At 46.3% G+C, this 22,144-nt stretch overlaps 1 protein-coding gene and 1 long non-coding RNA gene across 11 annotated transcripts in view; one reads left to right on the top strand and one right to left on the bottom strand.

Moving 5' to 3' along the window:
- HDAC5 (histone deacetylase 5) overlaps positions 1–22,144 on the bottom strand; it is a 285,336-nt gene that overhangs the window by 18,648 nt on the left and 244,544 nt on the right. For 8 of the 9 annotated variants that reach the window (XM_077315953.1, XM_077315952.1, XM_077315958.1 and 5 more), the window contains 2 exons: positions 20,835–20,953; positions 5,423–5,556 (listed from right to left, as the gene is read on the bottom strand). In XM_077315953.1, the coding sequence (XP_077172068.1) occupies positions 5,423–5,556; positions 20,835–20,953 (253 nt within the window). The remainder of the gene's footprint in view (positions 1–5,422; positions 5,557–20,834; positions 20,954–22,144) is intronic. The other variant, XR_013227134.1, reaches the window with a different exon arrangement.
- LOC143826844 (uncharacterized) lies at positions 972–21,621 on the top strand. Of its 2 annotated transcripts, none has more exons than XR_013227135.1 (4): positions 972–1,164; positions 10,882–10,972; positions 17,702–17,860; positions 20,728–21,621. It is a non-coding gene; the product is annotated as an uncharacterized LOC143826844 (long non-coding RNA). The 2 variants fall into 2 exon arrangements; XR_013227136.1 differs by having other exon boundaries at positions 17,699–17,860.

Here is a 22,144-nt window from a genome sequence, read left to right as displayed (position 1 = left end):
GATCAGGCGCAAGGGTATTCTGGAGGTGACCGTCGCATGGATCACTGTGGCTAGATGGTCAGGAGACGGGTAGGGCACTAGTAGCTGAGCCTGGCGAAGACGGAAAAAATCCTGGCACCTTTTTGACCTGGGCCTCCAGTGTTAACTGGCTTGGGATGCGATGGTCAGGTACTGTGTTAAAATATATATTTCTAAGGCTAATATAAACAAGATGCTCCAATAAAATACATATTGAAGTATCAGTTTCCAAGGCAAAGCTTCCTTCATTAGAAATCAAGAAACTTTGACTTGTGAAAACTTATAGCATGGAAATCTAGGTGGCTTTAAGGTGCTACTGGATGCAAATCTTGCTCTTCTACTGTGGATCAACATGTTACCTGCCTGAATCTATTTTCAGTGGTAGTGAACAGGGCCAGATTTACCTTTAGGCTAACTAGGCTGAAGCCTAGGGCCTCCAACTCTAGGGGACCTCCTCCAGCCTAGATGTATAATATTTTTGATACTGTCATAGGCCTTACACGTGCTGTCATAACGCACTGCTTTAAACAACCCTTCAGAATTTTTCTTAGCACTTCATTTCAAAACATTGTTGTTAGTTGCGAAGTCGTGCCAACCCATCGCGACCCCATGGACAATGATCCTCCAGGCTTCCTGTCCTCTACCATTCCCTGGAGTTCATTTAAGCTCGCACCGACTGCTTCAGTGACTCCATCCAGCCACCTCATTCTCTGTCGTCCCCATTTCAGAATAATACTGTCTTAAGCCAATAATTCAACCCTTCTGTAAGTCTAAGTCTAGATCAACAAAGTTTTATTCAAGGTATGAGCTTTCATGTGCATGCATGCTTCCTCAGATACAATGTCAATTCCCAGGGAACTTAGGGAAGGGAGAAGAACACATGCCCCAATGGGGATGGAAGAAACAGGCTCCACCAAGGGGAGGAGCTCATGAGTATTTAGGGTCCAGCCTTCTTGGGAAGAGGTAGTCTTTCATGAAACTTCCAAGGGGGAAGAATGTAAGACACCTTCTCCAGCAAAGACCCTGGTTGCTGTAGGCCGAGGAACAGGGCCTGGCCTGATCACATGAAATTGTGCAAGGCCAGAAGAGCAGCCAGCAAGGAGCCTAACTTCCATAAGCGCGGGAGGCGGATGGTGACACTGGGTTGTGAGTAACCAGGTTAATTTCTCCCCCTCTTCAGTAAGGGAGTGTAGGGAAAGAGGAGTGTGTTTTTTCACCCTTTTATGTTATGCCCTGTGTGTTTAAAATTGCTTTTACTTTATCTCATGTGGTGTGCTGGTGGGATTGTTAATTTACAAATCTTAAAATGTAAATAAATAAGCATGAGTTTTTAGTATACAAAAGTGACTGGTGCTCTGGACCACTCAGTCTCCCCCACTTGAATAGTGCTAGAACATTGGGAGGGCCTAGGAGAGGAAACCAAGGCAAAACTGGATGGTTGCCAACTCTCCAGGTGGGATCCAAAGATTTAGTGTTTTAACCCCCCAAAACTAGGAACCTAGCCAAGGGGTCTCACTGTCTCCCGGGGAGGGTTACTCAAGTCAGTGCATGGTGGCAGCAACAAAGAAGGATAGGCCCCACCCAGGGAAGGGGGTGGAAGACTGGGTCAGGGCCAGGCAGGTGGCCTGTTCTGCCACAACACTCTGTTTTCCTTTTGTTATGAAGGTTGGTGGGTATTGTTGGGGGGGGGGGTCACCAATAGAATAGCCTAGGGCCACTCTTAATCTAAATCTGGCCCTGGTAGTGAATTTACAGTTACCAGTGCTAGGAGGCTTTGGGCTCTGTGATGATTCTGCCAGGGCAACTGTTTGTATACAAGCAGGGGGAAAAATATGTGGCTCCTACATTCCTCCAAAAGTTTAATATTAAGCACAAAGAGAAGTTCTTGACTTCAGAGTCTTTAATGTCATAAAACCAAGACTAGACTGTTCTATTCTGTTTCCAAGAGATCTTTTGCTCTATTTGAATTTTTGGTTGCAATTATTATTACAAAGCTGCAAAGTTTCACAATGAAACTAGACATTAGAATAGGACAGTGGAATACGCTGCCTAAGGAGGTGGTGAGCTCCCCATCCCTGGCAGTCTTCAAGCAAAGGTTGGATACACACTTTTCTTGGATGCTTTAGGATGCTTAGGGCTGATCCTGCGTTGAGCAGGGGGTGGACTAGATGGCCTGTATGGTCCCTTCCAACTCTATGATTATATGATTCTGTGATTACATGAAAATCTAGTCTTGTTTTGATATTAAAGTCTCTGAAGACAGAACTTTTCGTGCTTAGTGTCAACCTCTAGTAGGAACATAGGAATTCTTCTGATAACTGTAAGGTTTACTGAGCTACACAATTCCCCTCCCTACATTCTCTTGTGTATATTTCCACCCTGGTATCTTGATTTTCAGAGCAATTGTTTGGTTACAGTCAGAAAGCAAGATGCTAGACTAGGCAGATCAATGGGCTCCTCTGATATTCTCCCAAGCCAGTGGGACTGAGCTGTCAGACCAGTCTTTCTCAAGAGAAACTGGACAAACAGTGCTGATAGGCTCACTTGATGGCCCTGAGGCCTGACCTTTTGCCCATTGTAATGCTACCAATTAACATACTGAGCAGAAAAATCTTTTATCAATTTTATCTATGCTGTGAATGCAGAATTCCAGAGAAAAGCCAGAAGAGATAAGAATGCCTTCTTAAATGAACAGTGCAAACAAATAGAAGAAAACAATAGAATAGGGAGGACCAGAGATCTTTTCAAGAAAATTGGAGATATGAAGAGAACGTTTCATGCAAAGTTGGGTATGATAAGGGACCAAAATGGTAGGGACCTCACAGAAGCAGAAGAGATTAAACAAAGGTGGCAAAATTATACAGAACAACTATACAAGAGCAAGCTTAACATCCCTGATGACCACAGTGGGGTAGTTACTGACCTGGAGCCAGACATCCTGGAATGTGAAGTCAAATGGGCCTTAGGAAGTCTGAGCAACAATAAAGCTAGTGGTGGTGACAGCATTCCAGTTGAACTATTCAAAATCTTAAAGGACGATGCAGTAAAAGTGCTACACTCAATATGCCAGCAAATTTGGAAAACTCAACAATGGCCACAGGATTGGAAAAGGTCAGTTTACATTCCAATCCCAAAGAAGGGCAATGCCAAAGAATGTTCAAACTACCGCACCATTGCACTAATTTCTCATGCTAGCAAAGTTATGCTCAAAATCCTACAAGCTAGGCTCCAGCAATATGTGGACCGAGAACTTCCAGAAGTTCAGGCAGGATTTCGAAGAGGCAGAGGAACTAGAGATCAAATTGCCAACATACGCTGGATCATGGAGAAAGCTAGGGAGTACCAGAAGAACGTCTACTTCTGCTTCATTGACTATGCTAAAGCCTTTGATTGTGTGGAGCACAACAAATTGTGGCAAGTTCTTAAAGAGATGGGAATACCAGAGCATCTTATTTGTCTCTTGAGAAATTTATATGCAGGTCAAGAAGCAACAGTGAGAACTGAACATGGAATCACTGACTGGTTCAAAATTGAGAAAGGAGTTCGGCAAGGCTGTATACTGTCACCTTGCCTATTTAACTTGTATGCAGAGCACATCATGAGAAATGCGGGATTAGAGGAGTCACAAATTGGGATCAAGATTGCAGGGAGAAATATCAACAACCTCAGATATGCAGATGATACCACTCTAATGGCAGAAAGTGAAGAGGAACTAAAGAGCCTGTTGATGCGGGTGAAGGAGGAGAGTGCAAAAGTTGGCTTAAAACTCAACATCAAGAAAACAAAGATCATGGCATCCGGCCCTCTCAATTCCTGGCAAATAGATGGGGAAGAAATGGAGGTAGTGACAGATTTTATTTTCCTGGGCTCTAAGATCACTGCAGATGGGGACTGCAGCAAAGAAATTAAAAGACGCTTGCTCCTGGGGAGGAAAGCTATGGCAAATCTAGACAGCATCCTAAAAAGCAGAGACATCACTCTGCCAACAAAAGTGCGTTTAGTCAAGGCTATGGTCTTCCCAGTTGCAATGTATGGCTGTGAAAGTTGGACCATAAGGAAGGCCGAGCGTCAAAGAATTGAGGCTTTTGAACTCTGGTGCTGGAGAAGACTCTTGCGAGTCCCTTGGACTGCAAGGCGAACAAACCGGTCAGTCCTAGAGGAGATCAACCCTGACTGCTCTTTAGAAGGCCAGATCCTGAAGATGAAACTCAAATACTTTGGCCACCTCATGAGAAGGAAGGACTCCCTGGAGAAGAGCCTAATGCTGGGAGCGATCGAGGGCAAAAGAAGAAGGGGACGACAGAGAATGAGGTGGCTGGATGGAGTCACTGAAGCAGTCAGTGCAAACTTAAATGGACTCGGGGGAATGGTAGAGGACAGGAAGGCCTGGAGGATCATTGTCCATGGGGTCGCGATGGGTCGGACACGACTTCGCACATAACAACAATCTATGCTGCAGCAAAAATAGACACAGGAAAAGTCTCCCAAAAAACCCTGAGTTTCCAATACAGGGTTACACAGAATTCTATATGTCTTCTAGAAACTAAGCCCGCTGCCGTTTAAATGCAGCGGGTGCTAGGGAGCCTATGGAGTTGGGCTGTGCGAGCTGGGGGCGGCGAGGGCGCACACCGGAGGCCAGGGATGGGGCGGCCTGTGTATCTCCCGCGGCGTGTGCTGGATCCTGCATGTGAGGGCGAGGCGCGGGACGTACCGGAGGCGTAGCAGGGCATCAGTAGGCTGGCAACGTCGTCAAGGAGAGGAGAGCATTGTTCTGGGGGCCACGGCGGCGGCGGCACTGCTGGGGCCGCATCTGACGCGAGCATTCTCTGTGGCCGGGGTTGTTGCGGGCGCCGCTGGAGGGTGTCCTGGCGCCGTTGCTGGGGGGGAAGCGGGTGGCGGGTGCTCTGTGGTGGGCGGGCCGGCAGCGAGGTCATGTCCTGGAAGGCCCTTCCTCATCCTATCGGCACCCTTCCTCATCACGGACAGGGCCTGCCTTGGGTGCCCTTAACCAATTATTTAAAGATATCATGCCTACCTCATAGGGCTGGCCCAGTGGCCAAAGCCAGTCTTTGAGAGTCTCCTCTAGGGGCCACCTCCCACAGTTGCCAAGCTTCCGCTGGCATTGCCCCGGATGACAGGCTCATTGTTTACAGAACAGAAAGTACATTCCCTTATCTTGGGCCTTGATGATAGCGAGGAAAGTGAAAGTTAGTTGACCCAATCTTAACATAAGCATCCTGAATTATGGTCAAACCTCTGACTTACAGAGAACAGCCCTCTGTAATTTTCCAGAAGCAGCGGAGTAGAGACAGGCTTTTCTTTTCCAAGGAACCAACATGCATACAAACTCCAATCAATTAAAAGGTTGTAATAATCTCTTTAAATGCCACTCCATCACACTGACCTCGAGGCCAAGCAAAGCAGAGACACAGGCTTCAGAGGCATCACAGATGGCAGTCAAGTCATGGCCTCCTTCCAGCGCTAAGACAACACGCCCACAAGCCAGTTTCATCAGCTGCTTGGTCAGGTGTCCAAAACCTGGAAGGCCAAGAAGAAAACATGAACTAAATGCATCCTTTCCCCAATGCCCAATAAGGGCAAATTTGGAGATCCATTACTGGATAGTTTATTTCTTTGTATTAATTTTGTAATGGCAGTTAAGCTGTGGGTGGGACTGAACTGTAAAAGGACTGGAGTGCTGCTGGACAGCAGTGGTGATTAGCATTTCCTTTGTGATGTTTTTTTTTTACCCATGTAAATGAGTCTATTCCCCAAGCTTGCTGTTTCTATTGCTAAGGACATCTTTGTGACCAGAAATCCAGCCAACGTGGATGATGAACCCAGTGTCTGATCATGCAGAAGGCAACTTCACAAGCCCACATGACAGAGCCTCTGCCTTAACCCTGTGAGGCATGAGGCATGGATCTCCACTCTCATCCAGGATAAGGATGCTGAGCAGAGATAATCCTCTGCCTCTCCTTAGAGGTACCCCCGTCCACCCAAACCCACAACATAGCCCATGTACTTAGAGTGGTTACAGTGTCAGACTAGGAACTGGGAGACCCAGGTTTCAAATCCTCATCCGGCCATGGAAGTTTGCTGGATGACCTTGGGCCAATCATACATTCCCAGCCTAGCCTTCCCTCACAGGGTCATTGTGAGGATAAAGTAGGGAGAATGTGGTTAGCTACTTTGGGTCAAAGAGAAATAAACAAATGGTGCAGAAGGAAAAGGTTGAATAAACCCCATGCATTTTGCATTCTGCTTTTCAGGGGAAATGTACTTTTAGCTACTTTTTCAATTCCATTCCACACAAAAGTTGACTCTTAAGTGTTGTATGGAAAAGAACTGAAAAAGTACCTAAAAGGAAATTCCCCCAGATGAACCTGTATGCAAAATGTGTAGGGGTTATTTAGGTTGCCATAAGTGTAAGAGTGGACTATAAATTAAATTAAAAAAACACACAAGTACATACAAACTCAAAAATTCTTTTTCCTGACCTAACTTGGGAGAACACCCCCAACAGGTTAACACCAGCATATAAAAAACCTAAATTGACTTAAAAAGGTAAAGGTAAAGGTATCCCCTGTGCAAGCACCGAGTCATGTCTGACCCTTTGTGTGACGCCCTCTAGCGTTTTCATGGCAGACTCAATACGGGGTGGTTTGCCAGTGCCTTCCCCAGTCATTACCGTTTACCCCCCAGCAAGCTGGGTACTCATTTTACCGACCTCAGAAGGATGGAAGGCTGAGTCAACCTTGAGCCGGCTGCTGGGAATGAACTCCCAGCCTCATGGGCAAAGCTTTCAGACAGCTGCCTTACCACTCTGCGCCACAAGAGGCTCTTGTAAATTGACTTACAATGCCATATAAGACCGTCATCATTATCATTATATCTTATATATTATTAAGCCTAATAAAATGTGTAGAGTACTTCTGACAACATACCAGACCTCCAGTGGGCCCTCAGGGAAGAGGGCCCAAGCTCCTGAGGGCCACTCACAGGAACTGGAGTGCCATCACTAAGTGCTGACATGCCTCTGATTGGACCCCCCTACTGGGCCACTAAGAGTGGTTTTTCCCTGCCTACATGCAGGCTGAGGAGTGCTAGTGGCCTGTGTTGTGGCTGCCTGACATTCTGGCTGGCCTCCTTGCTTCTGTGCTGGGCAGGAAACACTGCCAGCCTCCACAGCAGCCACCCACCATTTGGGCTGGCCTCCCCACCTCCGTGCACCTCTGAGCGAAGCCATAGCTGTCTGCCCTTCTGGCTGGCCTCCCCGCAGGACAGTGAGCCCCACCAGCTTCCACCTCGGGTACCTGCCATTCTAGCTGGCTTCCTCATGGGTGGGGAGCACCACCAGTGTCCGCCTTGCTTCCATCACCAGGCCTCTGAGGAATGTGGCGGGAAGCCAGCTGAACACTCTGCCCCAACTCTGCTGTGGGGAATGTGGCATGAATTCAGGCGCATGCTCCACCCTGGCCCCTCCATGCCCTCAGCCCTCCTGGCCTCCAGGGAAGGGAGCCAGAGCCCAGCTACATGCTCCACCCCAGCCACAGTGCTCCAGTCTTCCAGGAATGATCCACTCACCCCCAGCTTCCTGGACGCGGGGAGAACTGGGAGGGGCACCTACCCTCCTCAGTTCTCACCATCACTGCAAACCCAAAAGTCATCTGAAAACAGGGTTGCGCTTACTGCTGTTCATTGAGACGTCTTCTGTGCAGTTAGACATGGGTTTCCATCTTCACAAGCCTGCCACAGAGAAAAGCTAGCAAGCCTAGAAGCTCCAAGTTCCTAGAAGCTCCCAAGAGTGCTCACCTCTCCACTCACAAAGGGTAAGTGCCTCAAGTCACCTGATGAGGGAGGGGTTAGCACTCTCCCCTCAAGTAAATCAATCTATCATCAGCGGGCTACAAATGGGGAAGGAGGGAGGGTTGTATGACTACACAGAAGACCACTTGATGAACAGCAGTTAAAAGTAAGTGCAACCCTGATTTCATCATTGGGGTTTCTGTGCAGTCTCACATGGGAGAATAGCAAGAGCACTCACTCTGTAGGAGAATGTGGGCTTATACAGCGGAAAATAGATTGAAGTAATGCTCGGCCCACAGTAACCTCTCTCCAGGAGTTGGCATCTATGGCATCGTGGAGTGTTAATGTGGCTCATTCAACCAAGTTGCCCCACTGCAGATGTCTACTAGAAACAATCCAGCCATGAAGGCTGCAGAAAACACTCTAAGCACATGTGTAATACCAATAGGGCTATCTACCTCAGGCAGAGATTGTCAGTTTAACAGTGATTAAGGATTCCTATATTGCCTGGATCAGCCTATGAAACCAAAGGAGTAGGGCCCTGAGAACATTTCTTGTATGCAGAGCTATCTCTGCTTCTGATCTTGGTGCCAAGTCAGAAGACTTCTTGACTTAGGAGTTACTTAGACAACATTTGGGAAAGAAAACCCTTGTTTCGCTTTAATACTACACATCCCAATGAAATCTTAGAATAGATAATTCCTGGACATCGGTCAAGGTACAAGTTTCCCCACCCTTTAGGCTGAATTAATGGCCATTCAAAAAGGATGCACTATGTAAAAAGACTATAAACAGCACTGGTTCAAACAATATATGCATTAACACATACTGAAGGAAGGAAGACACTTCACAGAATAAGCATTTTATAACAGGAGAACATAATGCCACAAATTAATTCAGAATAATTCATCAGAGGCACAGGGATATAAACCTCTAACATGTATATGTTGAGCAGGGAAAGCATCAAAAATGCACTTTAACAGGTGAATTGCTAATTGTCAGAATCCCCAGAATTCTGCACTATGTAGAATTGATTTCTGTGATTATTGGCTAAAGATGTATGGCCTGTGATGTGGCCTGGTTCCTGTCTCTGTTCGCGCCTCAAGGCCAAATTCTCTAGCTTGTTTTATGACTTGCGCTTCCCATATCAAAGCAGTGCTGTGATACCATCCCCCTGTGACTCCCTCACTTTAGCTTTAGCACCCAGATATGGGATTGTTTGGTTTTCAACTGAAACCCGAGTCACCATCTTCCCAAGGGAGGGAGGGAGGGGATGATCCTGTGCCTCATATATTACCTTTGTGTGTAACATCAATTCTGCCTATGTTCCTGCTAGATGACTTTGCTTATGAATAAAGAATCTTTCTAAAACAGAAGTTTGCTTGTTCTAAGTCTAGAATTCTGAGGCTAATGCACTGCAACACCATCGTGGTCTAGAAACATTTCAATCTATGCAAAATGAACATCCAGGGGAGGGTTTGTATCTTATCATCAACACACTAAAAAATTCTAAATATTAAACCCCAGCCAGGAGTAGCAGAAAATTGTTGGAATTGCTTGACCACTAGGTGATGGTGGAGGTCTCTGTGCAGGAATGCTGGTTCTTGCCATGTCCCCCAGCAGTGGGAACCACAATCCACTTGGTCCTTAAGGTGCTTTGGAAATACAATGTGCACTGTCTACTTAGAATTTGCAAGTACCATGTCTAGAACCCTAAAGAAGGAAAAGAAGGCACCCAATCCATTGAAAATGGAAATAGTCTGCATTGCTTTCTACAGCTAATGAGCACCATGTACAGTGCTTTTTGCAGCAAAAAGAAATTATGTTTGGGGTTTTCAGTATAGACATTGTATGTGACTGAGACCATTGCTTAATCTTCCCTGTATCAATCCAATTTAGTATATGTGCTGTAGAGGCTAGCACTGAGCACACTGAGATTCTCTGTCACGTAGATCAGTGGTCCCAAACCTTTTTTGGGCCGGGGACTGGGGAGGGAGAGGGAGGCCTGGGGACCGGGGGGGGGGGAGAGGAAGGTGCGGGTGCCGGTGCATGCAAATGTGCAGGCGCGGCAGCTCTGCGCCTGCCCATTTGCGCCCGCCGGCACCCGCACCTTCCCCTCTGCAGCGCGGCACTTACTGTGCCGGGGCTCGGGAGCAATTGGCCACAGGGGGGAGGCACGGGTGCCAGTGCACTGGGGGGCACAAATGAGTTTGTGCCCGCCGGCACATGTGGCGCTCGCTGTGCCGGGGCCCGGGAGCAATTGGCCGGCAAAGTGGCCAATCACACCTAAGCCCCGGCACAGTGAGGACTGCTCTGCGGGGAGGGGGGGAGGGAGGCACGGCCGGTGGCGTGCCTGCACCTCTCCCCCCCCCCCCAGTTCTGAGGGTTCCACGGCCCAGTACTGGTCCGCTGTCCGGGGGTTGGGAAAGACTTCCGTAGATGACAAGAGACATGAATAATGTGTCATACTGTATAGAACCCTAATCTTGTGGCCTCATGACATAGCCTCAAGGTCCCTGTGTCCACCATGGTCAATCATATAGGTCTACACCATGGAGTTATCCATAGGCTAAAAGGACCCACTGCTCTTGAATCATTTGCACCAAAGAATCAAATACATGTTTAATAGCTCAGAATTTAAAGTCTAAATTAATGTCCTTTACCAGGTACTCTGTTTGAAAACATTAGCACTATGTATTCCGCAGCCAAATAACGAGACATCAATGAGGATTTCCAAGTCACTGGGGACAGTGTAAAGATGTTTAGTGTTTGTGTGCTTCATCATTATTAAATGATGAAAGCTTAAAAGTCAAATGGCTTTGCTCTGCTTTTTGTTTTTTGATGTTGTGAGGATAGATTCATGAATCCTCTAGTTCCTTTGTTTGGGGGCACATGTGTCTATTTTTTAAAAACCTGAAAACACAGAGTATGTGTGAGGGGAGTGACACTGGCTTCTCCAACTTATCACACACTATTATGTGAAGTATTTTTTCTTCTACCAGAAGAGAAATGGATCAGCTCCGAAAAGATCAACTTGTGTTTCTTGTTTTGCAGGTAGCCCCTCAGGCCACTGTATGATCACCGGAGCAGCACTGTGGCCACTTGTAACTACCTTGACCGTGTGGTCATCCCAGCACTCCAAGAGGTATACTCTCCTTTTCCTGCTGACTCAAATTTCCTGTCATTCCTCCCTACCTTGGTTTCATCGTATGTCTCCTTTTTAAAACAATGTTTCATTTTGTGGGTTTTCTGGTCTAGGGATACTTTAAAAATACTAGGCGACAACTGTTATATTTGGAGAAAACAGTTACATTTTGAACAGTTATGAACCCATGGCTGTAACTGTTTAGGATTGTACTGTATGACAGGTTCTTAGAGCAGGGATTAGGCAGATGTAGGAAAGTGCTCAATACCTAGTCAGACCCCTCTGCGTTGACTGGTAGCAGCTGTCCAGTGTCTCAGGTAAGAAATGTCTTTCCCTGTACTTTCTACCTGAGGCTCTTTCACTGAAGGTTACGAAGCGGATTTTTTTTGCTGAGAACTAATGGTTTGGCTACATTCTTCAGGAGAGTTGGGTGGTGCTGGGTATATTAGAAGTAATCACCATTGATTGGCAATGGGATCAAGTTGGACCAAAAGAAGGGTTGCTTCGCTTTGACATGCAGGTTGTAGTGGGCCATGACACTGAAAAGAAATGTGGGTTTCATTGTCAGTGGGACTAAGACGAATACAACCTTTTTCAAGATATTCAGATGTAACATAGGCCCATTCCGCACCAGGATCAATGTTGCAAATTGGTTTTGGAACGAAAAAACGCCATTTTAAATAGGGGAATTTGTCGTTATGCATACATGCCTTTATAGTGGAATCCATAGAATCATAGAGCTGCGGGAATCATCCTTCTTGTGGTCCAGAGTCACTATCTAAGGGCAGATCCTGGAAACGATTTCTGAGAATCAGAGGGGCCTCTGAGTAACATTAATCCAACAGCTATCCACTTGTATTGTCTTTTTCTCTAATTGGTGAGACACCTTTCCCACCTCTCCCAATGGCCCTCCAAAAAGTGCTCCATGAATTCATTCTAAGAACTCTTCACCCTCCTTTATAGAACAAAGTGTTGACAGGTGTTCTAGCTTCTGTACCTTCTCCTCCAGGAGCGCTACTAACTTGCACTTGGTGCATGTATATTTAAAGTTACCCTGAGGTAACAATACAAACATGCTACATGCTACAGACAGTACATATCACAGCCTCAGGTCTGTCATCAGCTATGCCGCTTCAATCCATTGTGGGGAGAACGACCTAATGCAAAACTGCCACCTAATGCAAATCATCAAATGTTAGCTATAGTCCCACACCACCCAGGTAAGGAACAGTACAAAACAAATAAGAACACACAAACATCCCCCACTCTCCTGCAACCTATATACCCTGACACACTGTCCTCACACAATGTAGGAAAGAAAGCATCACTCACCAGTAGCTCCTGATCTGGCTTTTTCACCTTATAGAATCATAGAATCATATTGTTGGAAGGGGCCATACAGGCCATCTAGTCCAACCCCCTGCTCAACGCAGGATTAGCCCTAAGCATCCTAAAGCATCCAAGAAAAGTGTGTATCCAACCTTTGCTTGAAGACTTCCAGTGAGGGGGAGCTCACCACCTCCTTAGGCAGCCTATTCCACTGCTGAACTACTCTGACTGTGAAAAGCTTTTTCCTGATATCTAGCCTATATCGTTGTACTTGAAGTTTAAACCCATTACTGCGTGTCCTCTCCTCTGCAGCCAGCAGAAACAGCATCCTGCCCTCCTCCAAGTGACAACCTTTCAAATACTTAAAGAGGGCTATCATGTCCCCTCTCAACCTCCTTTTCTCCAGGCTGAACATTCCCAAGTCCCTCAACCTATCTTCATAGGGCTTGGTCCCTTGGCCCCAGATCATCTTCGTCGCTCTCCTCTGTACCCTTTCAATTTTATCTACGTCCTTCTTGAAGTGAGGCCTCCAGAACTGCACACAGTACTCCAGGTGTGGTCTGACCAGTGCCGTATACAATGGGACTATGGCATCTTGTGATTTTGATGTGATGCCCCTGTTGATACAGCCCGAAATGGCATTTGCCTTTTTTACCGCTGCATCACACTGCCTGCTCATGTTTAGTTTACAGTCCACAAGTACCCCAAGGTCTCGTTCACACACAGTGCTACCTAGAAGCGTATCCCCCATCCAATAGGCATGCTTTTCATTTTTCTGACCCAGATGCAGAACTTTAAACTTATCTTTATTAAATTGCATCTTGTTTTCATTTGCCCATTTTTCCATTGTGTTCAGATCTCGTTGAACTCTGTCTCTATCTTCCGGAGTATTTGCCAGTCCTCCCAATCTGGTGTCATCTGCAAACTTGATGAGTAGTCCCTCCACCCCCTCATCTAGATCATTAATAAATATGTTAAAAAGTACCGGGCCGAACACCGAGCCCTGAGGTACCCCGCTACTCACCTCTCTCCAGTCTGATGAAACACCATTGACAACAACTCTTTGAGTGCGGTTCTCTAACCAATTCCCTATCCACCTAACTATCTGAAAATCCAGATTGCAGTCCTTCAACTTATCCATCAGAACATCATGGGGAACCTTGTCAAAAGCTTTACTAAAATCCAAGTAAATGACATCAACCGAATTTCCCCGATCCAACAAACCTGTTACTTGGTCAAAAAAGGAAACCAGGTTGGTCTGGCAGGACCTGTTGGAGACAAATCCATGCTGACTTCCTTGGATCACCAAACTGTCCTCCAGATGTTTGCAGATCGCTCCCTTTAATATCTGCTCCATTATCTTCCCCACAACAGAGGTCAGACTCACTGGTCTGTAGTTTCCCAGGTCATCCTTCCTCCCTTTTTTGAAGATCGGAATAACATTTGCTCTCTTCCAGTCCTCCGGGACATCTCCAGTCCTTAAAGAGGTTCCGAAGATGATGGACAAGGGCTGTGCAAGTTCTCTGGAAAGTTCTTTGAGTACTCTCGGGTGCATTTCATCCGGACCAGGGGATTTGAACTCATCCAGTGCAGCTAAATGCCTCTCGACAACCTCTCTATCCATGTTAACCTGCCACCCAGACACTGTCCTTTGGCTATGGCCATCTCTAGATGTGCCTAAACACTTTGACCTGTGGGAAAAAACAGATGTAAAATAGGCACTAAGCCTTTCTGCTTCTCTGCATCTTCCGTTAGAGTTTGTCCATCCACACCCAAAAGTGGGCCTATTGCCTCCTTTACTTTACGTTTGCTCCTCACATAGCTGAAAAATCTTTTCTTGTTACAATGGGCTTCCCTGGCCAATCTTAGCTCACCTTCAGCTTTGGCCTTTCTTATGATTGATCTACAGTGCCTAATAACCTGTAGGTACTGCTGAACTATTCTGACTGTGAAAATTTTTTTCCTGATATCTAGCCTATATCGTTGTACTTGAAGTTTAAACCCATTACTGTGTGTCCTCTCCTCTGCAGCCAACAGAAACAGCATCCTGCCCTCCTCCAAGTGACAACCTTTCAAATACAAAGAGGACTATCATGTCCCCTCTCAACCTCCTTTTCTCCATTTATCAAATGGTAGATAAACCTACAAGAGGTTCAGCCATACTGGACTTAATACTGACCAACAGGCAAGAGTTGGTGGATGAGGTGAAGGAGGTGGGGACCCTAGGGGGAAGTAACCATGTCCTCATAGAATTCCTTTTGAGATGGGGAGCCAAGGAAGCTCGTAGCCAGACGCGGATGTTGGATTTTCGTAGGGCGAACTTTAATAAACTCAGAGACATGATGAGTGTCATACCATGGACGAGATTGCTGGAAGGGAAGGGAGCATGTGAAGGGTGGGCGCTACTCAAACAAGAGCTATTGCATGCTCAATCAATGACTATCCCAGAAAGACGAAAACACTGCAGGAGCTCTAAGAAGCCTATTTGGATGAACAGGGAACTTCAAGAGGAACTAAGAAAGAAAAGGAAAATGTTCAGGAAATGGAGAGAAGGACAGAGCTCTAAAGAAGAGTACCTACAGGTTACTAGGCACTGTAGATCAATCATCAGAAAGGCCAAAGCTGAGAGTGAGCTAAGATTGGCCAGGGAAGCTCATTGTAACAAGAAAAGATTTTTCAGTTATGTGAGGAGCAAACGTCAAGTAAAGGAGGCAATAGGCCCACTGTTTGGATGGACAAACTCTAACGGAAGATGCAGAGAAAGCAGAAAGGCTTAGTGCCTATTTTACATCTGTTTTTTCCCACAGGTCAAAGTGTTTAGGCACATCTAGAGATGGCTGTAGCCAAAGGATAGTGTCTGGGAGGCAGGTTAACATGGATAGAGAGGTTGTCGAGAGGCATTTAGCTGCACTGGATGAGTTCAAATCCCCTGGTCCGGATGAAATGCACCCGAGAGTACTCAAAGAACTTTCCAGAGAACTTGCACAGCCCTTGTCCATCATCTTCGGAACCTCTTTAAGGACTAGAGATGTCCCGGAGGACTGGAAGAGAGCAAATGTTATTCCGATCTTCAGAAAAGGGAGGAAGGATGACCCGGGAAACTACAGACCAGTGAGTCTGACCTCTGTTGTGGGGAAGATAATGGAGCAGATATTAAAGGGAGCGATCTGCAAACACCTGGAGGACAATTTGGTGATCCAAGGAAGTCAGCATGGATTTGTCTCCAACAGGTCCTGCCAGACCAACCTTTTGAAAGGTTGTCACTTGGAGGAGGGCAGGATGCTGTTTCCGGTGGCTGCAGAGGAAAGGATACGCAGTAGTGGGTTTAACTACAAGTACAACAATATAGGCTAGATATCAGGAAAAAAATGTTCACAGTCAGAGTCGTTAAGTAGTGGAATAGGCTGCCTAAAGAGGTGGTGAGCTCCCCCTCACTGGCAGTCTTCAAGCAAAGGTTGGATACACACTTTTCTTGGATGCTTTAGGATGCTTAGGGCTAATCCTGCGTTGAGCAGGGGGTTGGACTAGATGGCCTGTATGGCCCCTTCCAACACTATGATTCTATGTCCCCTTCTGGAGATTAGATGTGGTGTAGTGATAGAGTGTCAGACTATGATCTTGGAGACTCTGCTTCAAATCCCCATTCTGCCATAGAAACTTGCAGAGTGACTTAATTATCTTAGCTCACAGGGTTGTTGTCAGGAGAAAGTGGAAGATCACTATGTCAGAAACGTTTGGAGTATCATGGGAATAGTGTGTTTAACCTACAGGCAATCCCTTAAGGATTCCACTACTTTTTTGATAAAAATAATCTGTTTTCCAAGGGGATCACCTCAGCAGTTCTTTCAATGGAAAACATTACAAAAATTGTGGTCGAATACATATAGACCCATAATTTCCACATTTCAATAGGAAATGAGCACTGATTAATCATGAATGATGAAGACCCACAATCTAGACACCATACCTATGGCAAGCTGAAGACTGGATTCAAAATATGACAGGGAAGCTGCCCATCCAGTCACTGAAACAGGGATATACCCAGGGATATACCCAGTACTACTATATATAATTATGTAAATATATACACAAATACACAGGTATACAGCAACACTGTATGGCTGTCATTTCATCAATCAGGAACAGTGCATGGCCAAGCGGGGGCTACACCAAGCACTCTGCATCATAAATATACAAATACCAAAATAAGATCATCATCATAATCATCATCATGCACTTTGTTTTTTCCGTTGTGGATCCTGCTGAATTCAGATAGATTTGAACTCAGGTCTTCCTCTATCTTCCCCCACTGAAACAGAAAGTGTTCTGCACTTAATTGGGGAAAGTGAGGGCGGGGAGGGGAGCCAAGCGCAGCAGTAGTCTCTTTCTTTTCTTTAATAAGGGGGTGAGAGAGGATTGGAGACAGCAGGGGAGGGGGGAATAAATCCAAGAGGCAAATCTCTGCTGAGAGGTTTGGGCTTTTGGAGCGCAGTCACTTTAAGACAAGCCTTGCAACCAGGAGCCAGGAAGTATTTGAACTGATGCCTTGGCCAATCAGGGAAGGCTGCTTTGCTATGAGGCATGGAGAAGGAAGTTAATTCACAAAAAGCAGAAATCTGTATACTTACTGATGGCGATTTTTCAAATATCAGGGGTTATATCCACTTCTGGATATTGCGGGGGAAAGGTAGGGTCACTCCAGATCAATCATGCATGTTGCAGAGTGAAATTTAAAGCACCCAAAATCAAAATGGAAATTGAAGTGGGAGTGGGTAAAAAGCCCCATGCAGACTACACCCTAGAGTCCCCTTACCCTTTTTAGGGTGTTGAGCTGCCTTTGAGTGATTGGATTGGTTGGTAGATCTGGCCAGGATACCAAAGGATTCCAACTATGCGGAACCTGCATGCTTACTAATGTGTTGGCTGTCAATCTAAACATCTTAATGCTCCCAAGCATCTTATATGTCTGAGCACTAAATAACAGTTTACCCTCAAAGGGAAGACCCCCAGGTTTTAACCCTGATTCTGGGTTCCAAGAATTAGCCAAGAATGATGGTGCTTTAACAATATTAGTTGGCATTGCTGCATTGTGGCTTTTTGCCTTGATTCTCTCCTGCCCCGCATGTCTCCCACGCTGCCCCTCGACCTCATTCTCTGCCACCTCCTGGGTCATTGCCGCTACTCTGTGCACGTGCTCCAGGGCTCCGGAGCATTTCGTGTTGCAGCTTGGGCTGCAGGCGGATGGTCCCAGCGTTTCCTCCACTCTGTGTCTTTTAGCTGGGTGGACTGCTTTGCTGCTTTTACTGTGCCCATCCCCATTGTTCTTCTTCCTTTTTTCCTCTGCAGTCTGCTTCCCTGAATGGGATGTCTTTTCCTTTGATCCGCCTGCACCGTAAGCAGCCTGATGCGAAGAGCAGAGCTCCACAGCCCCGGGCTGCTCCTCGAGGGTCGAAGAAGCTGTTCCTCCTGAGAGACTTTCCTTCTGCTGCGCTGGAACCGGGTGACCAGCCGCGGAACTGTTCGATCTAGTAGATGTAGCCATGTGGCTGCTTCTTAGAGGTAAGTAGGTAGTATTCACCCCGAATTCCTTCTGAATTTTTTTTGGCATTTCTCTTGTTCCGAGATCTAGAGCAGGGCTCGGGTCTCCTACCGAAGCAATAGGGCAACTCAGACTCCTGGTCACTAGAGGGGCAAAATTTGCAGTTCAATTGCCCTACCTAAGCGAGCAGAGGCATGACCTAACCAGCCTGGATGACTTCAGCCCCACTGAAGGAGAACAGGCCATTCACCAGGCAAGGATCTCAAATCTCAAAACCATGCTATGGACCAAGAAATGGTGGTGAAATCCATGAACGAATGGACTAAACGTCCTAACAACCTCAGCTGGAGAGGTCTCAGATGCCAGTGCACATGAGGGATAGTGAGACAGGACTTCACTAAGTTAACCACCAAGCCCGATCACAAAGGGAAAGCGTAAACGTAACATGTTTAGCAAGGATTCCAGGAGAATCCATCACCAGGAGCCAATTATCATGATACAGATATACTGTGATTTTCCAGGCCTGAAGGAAGGCCACCACCATTGACATACTTAGTAAAGGCTCTTTGGCTAGGCTAAAGAGATGGTCACCTTATAGTGGAATACGTTCTGACTTTGCCAAAATCAGGCACCCAACGGTATAACTAAAGCATGGGAGACCATCCAGAATGTAGTAACATACAAACATTTATTCAAATTTCTCAAATCTAGCATGGGCTGGGAGCCCACATCCTTCTTATCCACAAGAAAAATCAGGAGAAAAATCTACTGAAGTAACGCCCTTCAGAATTGCCTCCACAGCCCATTCTTTACCAGTTCCTTGAGCTGCAGAACCAGCAGGAAATGGATTATCCACTGCAGTGATGCCCTTCTGTCAAAAAGGGCGCAACTTTAACTCCAGTTTATAACCCAAATAAATAATGGATCGGGCCCAGCAGTCCTGGGTAATTGCATACCAAGCGGCCCCCAACAGGGACAAACAAGAGAATCTGAGGACTGCTTGGCTGAACCAGTCAGAACTTTTGGTGCTGAGCAGGCTGATCCCTGCTGAAGGATCGATGGTTCGAGCATGGACACCTATCTCTTCTTAGTGAAGCTTGACTGCAATTGGCAGGAAAGATATTGGAAGACCAGGGTAGAAGGGCACTGTCCTCGAAAGAATGGGGTGGCAAAGCTGTGTTGTCTCTGGCCAAATTGGCTATGTTGATACTGCTGAGAATGAGAAGGGGGAAAGGAGCTGAGATATCTGGCCAACTGATAACTTTTCTTGAGGAGAGGAGAGGAACTCATCTGTAGACTGGGCGAAGAGGGCCTTTTTCTCAAAAGGTGAGTCCTCCACTTTTGCCCTAGTTTTTACAGGCAGCGTAGTGTTCCTCAGCCAAGAGTGGTGCCTCAAAACCACTCCCATGGCCTGCATATCTTTGATTATGTGGAGTCTGCAGATGAACTGAATGGTATTATGCCAAGTCTGGCTTTATATGGTACAGGTTTTCGATCTCTTTGGGGGCTGCCAACACCGAAGCTGGTCTGTTCTGTATCAGCATTGTTAAGTCCACACGGCCCTGAATGATAAGCAATTGGGGTCTTAGAGAAGAGACAACTAAGAATTTTATCCTTCAGATGAGAGTCCAATGTGGAGACATCAAGGTCCAGAGCCTTGACCATCATCAAACAATTTACAGTCCTCACGAGATGAGGCAAATGTGGGCTCTGCAAGAGCATCATCCCGTGACGGATCAGAGATGGTGTGAGGGCTGTCTCTGTGAGGGACCAAAGTACCTTCAGTGGCATCGTATAGGTTATTGTAGGACTCCATAATATAAGACATCTCACCAAAATCGTGTGCCAGATTCAATGGGAACGGCCACTAGCCAAGGTAAGTTGGAGACTGGCAGAGAGATGGCTGAGATGCCAGCCTCCAGATGAGGAGGGGTGCAAATCACAGTTAATCCAGAGGCACTCCCAACATTTTGTTAGTCTATAGCACATGTATGGATGTATATAGGACCAGATCATCTCGAGGAGACAAGGTCATAGGGGCTGGATGTTTATCATGCAGTCCTAGCTGTAGACATAAGGGCATCTTGAGAAGAGCAAGACTTATCCCTGGACTTCTGAACCTTCTTAGAAGGAGGTTCTGAGGAAGACCTCTGTTTGGCCTATGTGGGCACTGGTGTTCTAGTGGGACAAATAACCTTGGATGCCATAAATTGGGATGTCTTAGGAGGTTTTGGGGAGGTACCAGAGGTGGTAGCTGCAGAACAGACTGAAGGTGGATACAATTGAGGCACTTTGGAAATCTTAGGAGCTGATGTGGATGGAGCTAGTTCTAATGAAGCTTTGGGTAGAGACGAAATGGATACAGCATTCTCCCACATAGCTGCCTTTAGGCAGAAAGCTCTGTCTGATTGAGACTTGGGAGTAAACACAGTCACATTGTGTCTTTCACCCAGGGAAAACAGACAATGATCATGCTCATCTGAATGCAGTACCTTTATTCTGCACTGGCCGCTTTTCTTGCACACAGCTTTGGAAACCATAGTGCAACCAAAGTAGAAACGAAGCATGGATTGTAGGTCAAGCCATGCAGTCTGAAAAATGAATGACGGGGAACATCAGAAAGATGTCCACAATTCGCAGTGGCAAAAAGGGAACTGAGGAAGATGGGTACTCTGTCTTGCAAATATGTGACCTGGCCGGTGGAAAAACCTATGCATGCGTTGTCAGGTGGGGCAAGCTTCAGGAGCTTTAGCTAGGAAAGAGTCTCTGTGGCAGGCCTGTGCATGCAGAGTCCCAATGTGGGGATGCACAGCAAGAGAGAAGATGAACCAGAATTTCTGTCACAAGTGGGGCAGGACTATGTAACATTACCATTCTCATATCACAGGTATGCAAAAGAACAAGGAAATAGTATTTTGTGCCCTCAGTCTACATCTGAATGGTATTACATCACAAACTCAGAAGAAGCCCTTTCTCCACCCGCCCCACACTCACATTTGGCCGTGACGGAATATCCACCCAGAGGGGATAGATGCCCCTCAACAGCATCGAAGCCAGCAGAAACGAGGACCACATCTGGGGAGAATTCGTTGGCTATCGGCATCACCACAGTCCTGGGAGAATGCAAAGGACTTCTGTTAGGAGGATCCACAACAGCACGGAAGCTTTCAGCAGTCTGCCGTGTGGATGGGGGAAGTTCTGACCATGAATGATACCCTCATTCTTTTTTGTCAATTCCTTTGCAATTTTCCCAAGAGCCCAATTAAACTGTTTATTGGTAGGTTTATATTGGTAGGCTGTGCAAGTCAGAGGAGGTGAGACCAAACACAGGGTGACCAAAAAAAGAGTGGGGGCTCTTTTGTTTTTAAAAAAGCAAATTCCTCCTTGGGGTGTTCCTACAGAGTCCTAACCATCACCCTGTCTGTTGGTGACTGAGTTGGAGGAGAATTAGATTTTTAATCATAGAAGAAGAGTTGGTTCTTATATGCCACTTTTCTTTAGCCGAAGGAGTCTCAAAGCATCTTACATTTGCCTTCCCTTTCTTCTCCTCACAATGGACATCCTGTGAGGTATGCAAGGCTGAGAGAGCCCTAAAATTCCTGCTCAGTCAGAACAGCTTTCTCAGTGCTGTGGCGAGTCCAGCTGGTTGCATGTTGGGGAGCACGGAATCAAACCAGGCTCGCCAGATTAGAAGTCCGCACTCCTAACCACTACACCAAACTGGCTCTCTTCACGTGTGATTTCTCTTCACATAACTATGACTGTCTTTAGTCTGTCCATTCTCACGGTTGTGAAAGGTAAATGAGATTCCTTTTAAGAGATGAGGGAAGTCAAAAGTTGAGAAAGTCAAGGCTAAAGTTATAGATATTGGGAAACTGCTAGAGACCAGAATAAAGATCTGAATCTGCTAGGGAAGGCTGACTGGTTGGCCAAGAACTACAAAGATTATTTTCCCCACCACTTTCTTCCTGCCTGTATGTGGAGAGAGGTAGCATTTGCCTGCTGCCTTCACACATCAACGCAGACCAGAAATCACTGTGAAAGGAAGCCCCCCTTGATTAATCTGTTCACACATTAGTATCTTTTACAAAAATATAGTATTTAATTTTTAGAAACTTTGGTGACAAAACACATAAAGTTACAAAATTGCTGTAAACAACTGTTGGTACTCACTATGAAGGGTCCTTTTCCCTGGGTCTCATGAGGCCATCTGCTTGGGTGGTTCTCTCTGCTATTGCTAGGGAGTCAGGAAACAAAAAACTGTTCCCCTTCCTGTCTCCCTCAGTAGAACCACCCCTCCTTCT

This window comes from Paroedura picta, chromosome 16 (assembly GCF_049243985.1).
Source record: "Paroedura picta isolate Pp20150507F chromosome 16, Ppicta_v3.0, whole genome shotgun sequence".
NCBI lineage: Eukaryota > Metazoa > Chordata > Lepidosauria > Squamata > Gekkonidae > Paroedura > Paroedura picta.
The sequence above is the reverse complement of the archived record's forward strand: the minus strand, read 5'-3'. Positions and strand labels throughout refer to the sequence as shown.